We start from the raw sequence: 11,561 nt of genomic DNA on the forward strand, positions 1-11,561 counted from the left end.
GGCTCGGCTGGCCCGAGTGGCTCGGCTGGCCCGAGGGGCTTGGCTGGCCCGAGGGGCTTGGCTGGCCCGAGTGGCTCGAGAAGGTCCAACAACGATAACAGTATGCAACCTCGTAACGAAGTGGTACGTACACAAATCTATTTACGATCAATTTCTTATCCTTTTTTTCGCTTTTTGTACTTCAGCAAATTGACTTTTCTGATCACGAGATGATCAGAAAACGAGATGATCACTGTCCATGAAACGATGCCAAACGGTTCTTATTTTCATATTCTGTGTAAAATAAAATATCTTGATACTTTGAAGAATAAAAGATAAAAAAAAAGTAAAAAAGAATAAAATACTTTGATAATGTTTGCGTCCACCAGGATTTATACATATGAAATCCAACAGAGGTTTGCTCCTGCTGTCAAATGAAATGTTTACACATATCGTTGGATAAAGGGCTTTGAAAAATGCACCGGATATAGGATATTCGTTGGATCTGTCGCAATATCGTCTAGCCATGTTTAAGCCAATTACAATTGCACGACGTGAAACTTTTATTTACGAATGTAAGCTATGTGCGTGATAATTTAGGTATTATTCTAATATCATTAGGTTATTTTTATATACAAGCTTTAATAATTTAATGTTTTTTACTTTAACATAGCTATTTCTATCTTCTAATATTTTTGATTTTAATATAGAAACTGGAATCTTGACTAATTTTATCAAATATTATGTATTCAGGGATACTGAAAGTAGTATATCACTTAAGTTAAGCAGTTGGGGGAAATTTTTCTTGAAACAGCAATTTTTAGTTACCGATGACATGATTAAATATTGTCAAATAATATTGAAATAATGATATTTTACAGACATGGAAGTTTACGAAAAATTCGTTAATTCAACGTATTTTTTCAATATTTCTTTACTTTCTCTTATCATTTCATATATTTATGTTCATTCTATCGGCATTCTATATCGAATAAAATTTTAGAAAAAGCGACATAAATATTCTGCAGAAATTGGAAATTGCACAGTTGGAGCAAGAAAAAATGTTGATAACGTTGAATAGAAGTACGAAAAAGAGTTAATAATCTCAGAACTAATATGTTTTTAATCTATAACAAAAATGATCATTTCATTAATTATTGATGGTAGTAGATATAATAATCGATAGCAGTAGAATGTAATTTACTAAATTGGTTTTCTATATTTATATAAACTATATAACTTGCTGCAACTTATTGTACATTTCTTAAACTTTTAGAAAGGAATTATAAATTGGTAATTTTAATCATTCAAGTAATTCTAGCATCAAAAGTTTCTTAACATATATTTCATTTTTATGTAAACTGTATGAAAAATTAAAAACTAGTAATTTCGATGATTCTAATAATTCCACCGCTTCGAGGATATATCTTTATTAATAATTTGTGCATTTGTATGAACTATATCATTTATTATATGGTCATAAAACGCAATGGTAAGAAAAATTGCTGGTTGATAATTTTAATCACGCTAGTAGCTAAAGCAAATCACATTAAAACAAGCTTCACCGTGTAAAAACTCAATAATCTCGTTGGTTCGATCCAGTGTCGCATAGTATCACGGATTCGAAACAAGTTCCGTCATTTTATCGACTGGATTATTGCGTTACGATCTTGCTACCTTACAAAAGTTTCCGTAAACTGTGCGTCACCGTGTCGAGAGCAACAGGCGTGTCACGTTCCAATAATGATATCGGCGTAACGCTGAGCGAGCGAACACACGGATGAGATAGAAGGTCAATAACGAACGAATAAACGAACGAAAGACGATCTGAACGAGGTTCTGACGACAATTCCACCGTTGAAATGAAATACGTGCAACGAAACGATTATAAAGTTCATTGCCAACGTCTTGGTGGTTACACGTTGAAGGGATTGGATAGCAAGTTTTGGATCTATACTGGGTGTCCCAATTAAACGTAGTATCTACCTTATTTACGATTGTATGCAAATACTTCTCAGGACAAAGTTGAACCATTTCAATGGGCATGTGTGTAATGCTAGAAAGAAATTTTTCGTTTTCTTTTCTTTTCTTTTTTTTTTTTTTTTTTTTTTTTTTTTTAGGAGATTTCTAGTCGTTTCAAGTTATCGGTATTTTTGTTAAATAGAGCTCCATATATTTGTTTATACCAATGGATTGTTCTTTGCGCGAAAGTATCAAGGTAATTGCGTAAGAAATGCTTGTTTAAAAGATATTCCGATTTTATTTAATTTCATCGAATGTAGCGTAGGAAAGACAGGGAAACATAAACCGTGTATCACTTCGCGCCGTTTTACGAGTTTTACAAAATTAAGGTCAAAATTAAGGTCTTTTAAACTAAGCATTTTCAGATACCTTAATACCTTAATACTTTTATATAAAGAATGAAGAGTGTATCGATCACCCCTTGAAATCTCGTGAAAAATCATCGTTGCGAGCTACCCTTGAAATACAATAGTTGCCTTCAGAAGTGTTTTTTCGCACAATCGTAAATAAGGCAGATATTTAGGTGATCTCATTTGTGAGACACCCTGTATAAGTTCAATTTGTGGCCGTAGCTTTCAACATTGTTACAATATCGACATCGATACAAAGTACGCATTGATTCTGAAACGTTAACACGTTGTGTACTGGAATTACATTTTAAGCGTATTGCAATTACGATATTGAGTATTTTCCGATATTTTTGATCCTTTGCGTGTGATCCTTTCGAGCATACATGTACAATTTTTATAAATATGTGTATTTCAATTGTTGGAATTCTTACATTACTCGAACTACGAGAAATCTTCTTCTTTTAAAAGATTGATGGAAAATTAGTTGGACATTATATTCTGACTACCTTGATTTTCTCAATGAGGAGTTGACGAAATATTTTGTTCTAGAAAGGAAATGTACTAATTTTCATGGGCCGGAAATAAGATTCAATAGGATTCAAAGGATTATTTCATATAGATATCTACAAATTTTAAACAAATTGAAATCTCACTAAATTGTAAATTACAGAGATTTTATGAGTTATGAATAGAACAACAGTTTTTAAATGAGAAAGGCAGAGAAGATGACATGCTGCGATAAAAATGTAGCAATTTATTTCGCGATTTATATTGTAATACAGTACTGTAATGCAATAAAATGTAACAGGGAAAGTTAGGCAAGCGGAAAAATCAAAATATTCTGAAAGCTTGCGTACAATTAGGAGATGTGATCCGTAATAATGTCACCGTTCACTTTAAACATATCTCCCAATAAGCTTGGTTTAAAAGCGGATATTTAAAAACGCATAGCAGCGAGTTCCAGAATTTTGTAGATTTCTGTTACTTTTGTAGTGAAAGACCATTTACGTGATTTGTATCTTTATTTCAAGCGTTTCTACGAGGAATATCATTATGGTACCAATTACAAACCGCGATTTTCGCTGCTTTTATCGTTTATTATTTATAATACAACTCTTCGTTATGCAGAAATATGCAAAAAAGGAATTCAATGTTTAAAAGTCAATTTTATTAGTAAAACTGTTATACCGTTGTAATTAGATTTGTTGATAATCTTTGTGTAAATTATGTAAATAATGTAAATTATTTAAGTATTGCGTTATGAGATCAGTTTATTAAAGAGAAGCGTCAAAATTGGTTTTATTTATTATAATTAATGTTTTTATTTATTTAACGTTAAATTTAGTTAACGTATAAATCATTTACAGATATGAAACGAAGGTATTCAGTGGTGTTTCAGTATGTATAGTAAACAACATTTTTTTATGGGTGGTTTGGGGAACGGAGAGTGGTAACTTGAAAATCATGAATTTTTCGAAAATTTGTTTACATAGTTAAGTGAATACGATAAAACGATGCAATTTTCGTTCACATTTTTTCCTACATATCTTTCACCGTTTTTTAAATATTTCGCTTCAGATAGAAAATTCTGAATTTTTCTTCAAGGAGCGATTTCACCCCTTAAGATCGAATTATGGCAGCAACGAAAAATATTACGGATGGCTTACTTGTACGTAAAATTTCACAATATTTGAAATTTTCGAGCTGCCCGAGTTATACATGTGAGAGTAAAAGTCCTTTATATTCCTTAGGGGAGCGAATAAAATTTGACACTACTTAAAAATTTGCTGCCTTGACGAATATTAAAGCGTATGATACCTTGTTCGAAAGTTTCTGCTCAAGAAATATAACAGTGGTGGTACGAAATGCAGCAAACTCATAATTTTCGAGTTATTAAGAAAAATATATTACTGCTATTACGTTTCACTCTACTTATACATACGAGTATACGTGGAAATGTGTACACAATCACTGCAGCCGCGATACTCGCTTCGCTCGCTGTTCCACGGTCTATTTACGGTCGATGCAAAGGGCGTCGCGACATCGTCCACGGGGTGACGGTGTACGATTCGACAGGTATACGTATGCGTATGTTTTTAATCGTGCAATAAACACGAGTATGCGACGACCGTGACACTGCAATTGAACAAGCGATGTCGCAATGATCGTATGCCCTTTGCCAAATTGTAAAACGATCGTACTGGCGTGTAATGGCCAAAAAAGAAGCGGAATGGAGCGGATTCTTTCAACACGGAATTGTTTATCGAAGAAGTTGGAAATTATCCGAAAATTCACCGTGAAAACGTTATACCATGACAACCCAACATTCCATGCCATGACAAAAGTAAAGAAAATTTGACTCGGTTACAAGTACGAAGAAACTTACATTCGAATTTGAAGCGGAGAAAATTTGCGCTAGTAAGCCTTTTTCTTCTTAAAAAGTATATTTTGCAAGCAAATGCTAAAATTGACGATCGTTTTAATATTATTCAGCATTTTTCAATATTTTAACATTTTTATAAAAAACATAATTCTCTACGATAGATACGAATCCAAGCATATGTATATTTGTTTTGTTTTATACAAAATAAGTATCGTTATGTTGATGTAATTCTTCGTCAACATTACGCTGAATGTGTTCGTTCTGTCAGCACACTTTTCCATTATCACTAACAAAATAGTCCGCGAGGTTGTTTCTTATTTGTTTTATGGTTAAACCTGCTTGTCTTGATTCTCAGTACAAGTTTTATTATGCAATCCCTTTATAATTAAATCTTCTTAGTGATACTCATCTCTACTTCGTACTTCGCATTATGTAGAATGCAACAACGCTTTATAACATCTACAGTAAAAGATAATTTTATATTCAGCGGCTTTCGGAAAACTTTCTATTTATTCGATAAAATGCATGTTCCAACAAAATAAAAGGCTCGAGTTAGTCGGTAATTAAAAATACTTTCTTTATGTTAACGTATTCTCGCTGTATTCCGTTTCATTACGTGGCTAATTTTTGGGAATATTCGGAACACTTGTAATTTTTTTTACAAAATTCAATTCTTTCAAAAATGTAACTGTCAGATTATTTTCTGGCAGCTCTTACATCTATGTAATATTATTGTAATATTAATTTTAATTTATAGAATAATTACATAAAATTATATTATATATAATTTGAAATATAATAATCCATTATTCCGAGCGGTACTACAGAAAAATATTATTTATAATTGTAATGCAACGTAGTGGACGTTTCTGGTTTTATTATTCTCACGTGCTTGTGATCTATGACTCCTACACAATTTGGAAAATTGGAAACATTTTAGAAATCCTCATATATTATTTCTTATATTATTTTTTATATTATTGTATGTTATTACAGATATTTCTAACTATTTCTCTTTGGAAGATACAGGAAAACATTCTTTTTTTAGGGGCGTTTAATGAATCTTCACCAATGTTGTTCATGGTTGTCGCACAGATATTTATTACACAAGTATGGCTGATACAAGATTGACAATCGGACGCGGTAGCTGGACGCTAATGACAATGGCCCTAGGTTCGATATAGCGAATCCACGGTCAACGGGATAACGAATATACTTTGCTTCAAAGTCTAAGTCGGACTCAACTTACTATTCGCGATACTAGGAACGCTTGATTGACTCTTAGCTAATCAGATTGCCAGAAAAGAATGACTTTCCGTCGCGACGACGCTGCCGAGGAAGACTATGATGGGGTGTGCCTAAGGGCACGAGATCATCGGATTCGTCAAAGAAAGCCTCCACTCGGAGGATGAGGGAAATAGACGCTGCTGTTAATTGGTCAATTTCTATGTTGGCGGTTAGAAAAGGATGCTAGCCGCCCTAGAGAGAGAGTTCCTAGCAGGCAACGTCGTACGTGACCAAATTAAGCTTTCTCATAACTTCCCGCAATAGGTGACAGATTTACAGGCTGATAGAATAAAGACTGTTTGTCAATCTGAAGGACTTTAGTTAACTAAGTCCTAAGATTTGTAACGGTTCCTCAGGCTATCTGAACATAAACTGTAAACGATGCATCGGCATCTGGCGATCATCTGGCCCAAAGAATGGGGTCTGTGTGTGGCGAGCTGCGGGGCTGTTGGAATGTCTTATTGTCAAGTGTCTGTACTGCCAATTCTTTAAAGGAAAGCTATGTTACTTTATATCTCTGTTAGGTGGAACGTTCATCCCGTGACCGTGGCTACGCTCGGCGACCGGTTGTCGCCTCGAGCCTAAACTCATTGTCTCAAGTTTCGAATGACTGTGTCTGGGTTATTTCGTAAATGCTACAGTATTGAGGCTTTTCCAAATAATTCCAACGGGGGGGGCCCGGTGTCCTTTCATCTCCGACATATATATATATATATATATATATATTTATATATATATATTTATATATATATTATATATTATATATATTATATTATATATATTATATATATTATATATATATTATTTATATATATATATATATATATACTTACTTACTTACTTACTTACTTACAGTACCTTACAATTTATCCACGCGTTTCTTTAATTCCACATACATCGAATAACCTTAACAGTTAATATGGACGATCTTTTGATTCTATTTTGCGCTAAAGTTTTTTTTTTAAACCATTAAGAGCCTTTCTTTGTTAAAACTAGAATAAGATTGAAATATAAAAAAGATGTACTAAAACAGGCAATCTATGAATTCGATGTAAAACTACAAACGATATTGTTGAGTCATATTCTTTTTAAATTTTCAAACCGTCCTCTTTTCGTTTTCTAATCATTGTTTCGTCGATCTAATAAAAAAAGTAGCACAGGAACAGCTAAAGCAGATTCGATATAATTTAAAACCGAAAAATATCCCGAACTGGCTTCGATTACTCCATTTTCATGCATTCGCGTGTATATTTCAAACGTTTCCAGCCATTGACTTCTGTGTGTGTGTGTGACGACCCAAAAACCATTCTTCCATATCGAATGTATCGCAGTTCTATTTCAAATCTTCCTCTAACAAATCCAGCCACATAACTTTCACGCTACGAAAACAAACATGCCCACAGGTGACGATAAACAATATACCTATCCCAGATAAAGAGTCAGTCGGATATCCGGGCATGATTCTGGACAGAAGATTGACATGGAAACAAAATATCTTAGATAAAACCAAACAACTCGAAGCAAAATTTAAAAAATTCTACTGGCTCATCGGCCGACGTTCCAACTTAAGCACGCAAAGTAAAATTACGCTATACAAAACCATATTAAAACCTGTTTGGACCTATGATTTCCTCTACAAAAAAAAAAAAAAAAAAGGACATTACTGTATTTAGTTTAATTGAAATAACCATCGTTTCCTATGTAATCCATTCTAAATAAATAACAAAATCTTACATTTGTAAGATGTAAAATACAATAAATGATATAATAAGTGTTATAAATAATAAAATACAATACAATATAATATAATATAATATAATATATATATGCAATACGTTCAATACATTTAATACATTTTGACCATTATAATAGAATCAGTACGTTTTGAGCTGACATGTCGAAACAACGAAAATTTTCAATCCTAAAATTTGATCCTTATTAACGATGTTTTGATCCATTTTTAATGTTTGCATTTCCCAATCTAAAATGCCAATCTAAATTTTTCACATTAATTCATTTCGTTTTGTTCAATTTTCCTCCTGTTGCTAGTACAATAAAACAGTTACGCTTATAAAAATCACAACTTCCTTTCTCTTCTATACTTACCTTGCTTTCAATTCCTTTAATAATGCTAATTTAAAAACAATTCCAACTTTTATATTTTACCCTAAAATATCTGTTAAATGTTATATGGCCCTTCAGAACTTTTGTTAACGTAATACAAAATGACTATCCTAATTGAAAAGTTGAAAGTTCAGAGAACAATTTTTATCTATAAAAGTTAACTGTTTCATTCGATCCCTGCTAAGAACACAAATTTTAATCACTCTCAGGTCCAGATAATGAACAGATGCTCTTGACTCAGATAACATCGCGGTATCAATTCTTTCGCTCATCGGGCAGTCACGTCTACTATTCTAACACGGTCTCGGCATTCAACGCGCTAACGCTATGTACTGTCGTACTAACGTACTGTCCGACGACCTCCAAGATTTTCTCTATACGGTCTACGGGTTGTAATCTGGTGTAAATATACTTCTGTTATATAACTATAGACTACAGTTATTCAACCACAAACAGCCCTATTATCCTAACAGAAATAAGGGGATCGGCCTGCTCGCGGTGTCGATTCGTATAATCGTAACGGGGATTTACGACTGCCGTTGGACGCGCCTCACGAAAGTCGCCTCCCCGCGACTGCACGAAAATACACAACCTTTAACTGCGCGTAAATGTTGTGGAAGTCAATTTCCAATTCATTCAAGGTACTTTCTCAGTGAATATTCAGTTTCGTTATTACAGGTTTGTAAGAATCGCCAATTTTAAGATGAAGAATTTCTTATAATACAGCTGTTATAATTTTCTTCATTTACAGCTTTTTTGTGTTAAAGACCTGACTGAGTGATGTAGATAAAGTGTTAAAGTCTTCCTATATACTAGGTTTGTTTCTAGCAACTTTCATGTTCTTCTTTCCACTTTGAACTTCTGTAACAGGATCATGCGAACATAGCGATTATCTATGATGACCAATAATGAACTTTCGATGTGTTCCTTATAAATCTCTCTAACGTTCAATGTATGTCATTTATAAGAAATTTCTTCATCCATAATACTGTTGATATTTAACGATATGAGAAAATTTCATAATTAGTAATATTGCTTGCTAAATTGAAGTTTTAGAGGAACAACATTTCGTATGCATTATCTTGATATCTGCAATAATTGTAAAGTGTCCGAATATTTATGCAAAATTTTGGAAATAACACTGATATAGTATATAGTATATCGTACTCTGAGACATTGTCAAAATGCGACATTGTTTCATATCGTAAAATTCAAAGGATGGAATGGACGCGTGAAAAATTTCGAACCATGCATAAAAGTCACGATTCGTAAATATTCGCAACGCGTCTCGTAAATATTCCATGGAAATTTCGTCGAGACACCTATATACGAGTAACAATGTCTCTCTTGAGATAGGAATCGGTATCCAATTAATAGGCGCGTTATCGAGCGATACCTGCGAGAATAGATGGAAAGTCGTCGTTGAATCGCGAATTTCTCCGGTGATATTAATCACCTCGCATCGTTCGTCTGACTCTGTACCCTCTTTTGCCATGCTACTGTTTTTTTTTTCTGTTCTTTGTGTCGTTTCTTCCGACGAGGCCTCTCTCAAGTTTCGAACGTCACATGTACAGTACAATACACATTTTTATCCATCTATAAGAAATGTAAAGCTGCAAAAGTTATGGACAAACTATTATGGCTTCTGCTGGAATAGATGCTGGATTTTTATGTACTGACAAAGTTACAGTTACACGTAAGTTTAAATAAACTCTTGTTTAATGAGTTCATTGGTGGTATTGGATGGCATTAAATTTCTTTCTTCCTTTTTTTTCTTTAACTAATAAATAGAATTTGGTGAATTAATGTTTTAGATTGCGAAGATGAAATTGGATTATGGTGGGGAGCAGTTATATATGTAGCAGCATGTTGGAGATTGAAAGAAGACGATTCACAAGCATGGAGCATTGTTGAAAACAAATTTCCTTATGAAAAATGTTATCAACTTTGCAATAATAATAATAGTATTAGTCCACTACCATATATTGTTTTAAATGCTTTGCAAGCAGCAAAAGCGACTACTAAATCAGTCTCTATGCGTTTTATTGATCAGGCAGGAATATTGCTTGAACAATGTTTGGTTTATTATAATTGCAAGCAACAGTCATCCCAAAACGTTTTGGTAAGATATTTAAATATTATGTTTATAATATATTAATATATTCAATTCTTTTATACAAAAATTATTATAATTACTTATATCTTTTTGCAATGCTTTTATTTTACACAGATAATAAAATTAGAAATTATGAAGTAATAAATTATATAACATATGATTCGAATACGGAAATAAAATATTTAATTTTTTTTATATCTTTTGAAATTTATGATTTTAGAAAAATCTGTTTTTATGTTATTTATCTTCTCAAAATGAATATCATTACACTTTTTTTCATAAAACAAAAGAAAATGATCAAATAATGAATTATATATGTAGTAACTTTAAGTATATTGTTTAATTCTCACAAAATTAAAAGTGTCTGGTAACAATAGTTTTTATGCATATATTTATGCAATTGCTTACTTGTTACAAGTTTGCTGTTCTAGTTGTATTGCATGAAATATAACTATGTAGTACACCTAGAACGCAAATCCTGTGGCAGGTCTCAGCGTCATATGTGGTAGATAAATATTTATATATATATACAGTGCTTGTCCCATCGATACAAATAAATAGTAATCGAACGGAGCCAAGTCTGGTGAGTAAGCCGCGTGCGAAAGTATTTCCCAACTGAACGCTTCGATCGTTTCCTTGACCGGTTTTGCTGTATGCGATGGTGCATTATCATGGAGCAAAATTACTTTGTGTTGCCTTTTTTCATATTCTGGTCGTTTTTCACGCAAAGCTTGATTCAAATCGATCGTTTGTTGTCGGTAGCGCTCAGTATTAACGGTTTCGCCAGGTTTTAACAGCTCATAATAGATCACATCCTTCTGATTCCACCAACACAGAGCATCGTTTTCCGTCCATAGCGATTTGTTCTTGTAGCCGATGTCGGTGGTTCGCCTGGAGCTACCCATGATCTTTTACGCTCAGAATTCTCAAAATATATCCACTTTTCATCGCCAGTCGCAATTCCGGTTTTATACTTACACACCTGATATTTATTATATTCTATATATTACATATATTTATCAGATCTAAAGAAAATTATCTAATAAAAAAATTACGTAATTTTGCAAAATACTGTTTGACAAACAGTTTTTTTAATTAGACGTCAAAAATGTGTCAATTACAGATATCTTTCTGTAGCAATATTTCTGGGTAATAGAAACAGTGTGATTTCCAGCAAGGAAAAAAGATATTATTTCCATGAAAAGTAGACGAAGGTATTCATTGAGAATTTACCCCATTTTATTCATATCTTGACATTTCGAAAATATTTTTTACATCACAAAAAAAAAAAAAAAGAAAA

The 11,561-nt window shown here is 32.9% G+C and overlaps 1 protein-coding gene across 1 annotated transcript; it reads left to right on the forward strand.

Annotated features, from left to right (window-relative positions):
* The first annotated feature begins 9,773 nt into the window (after positions 1-9,773).
* Positions 9,774-10,335, forward strand: LOC132915806 (uncharacterized). Its single transcript, XM_060975593.1, has 2 exons — positions 9,774-9,841; positions 9,960-10,335. Exons 1-2 carry the CDS (start codon positions 9,784-9,786, stop codon positions 10,301-10,303), a joined length of 402 nt encoding a protein of 133 aa, XP_060831576.1. The 5' UTR covers positions 9,774-9,783; the 3' UTR covers positions 10,304-10,335.
* Positions 10,336-11,561: the final 1,226 nt, after the last annotated feature.

The sequence above is a fragment of the Bombus pascuorum genome, unplaced genomic scaffold (assembly GCF_905332965.1).
Source record: "Bombus pascuorum unplaced genomic scaffold, iyBomPasc1.1, whole genome shotgun sequence".
Taxonomy (NCBI): Eukaryota; Metazoa; Arthropoda; class Insecta; order Hymenoptera; family Apidae; genus Bombus; species Bombus pascuorum.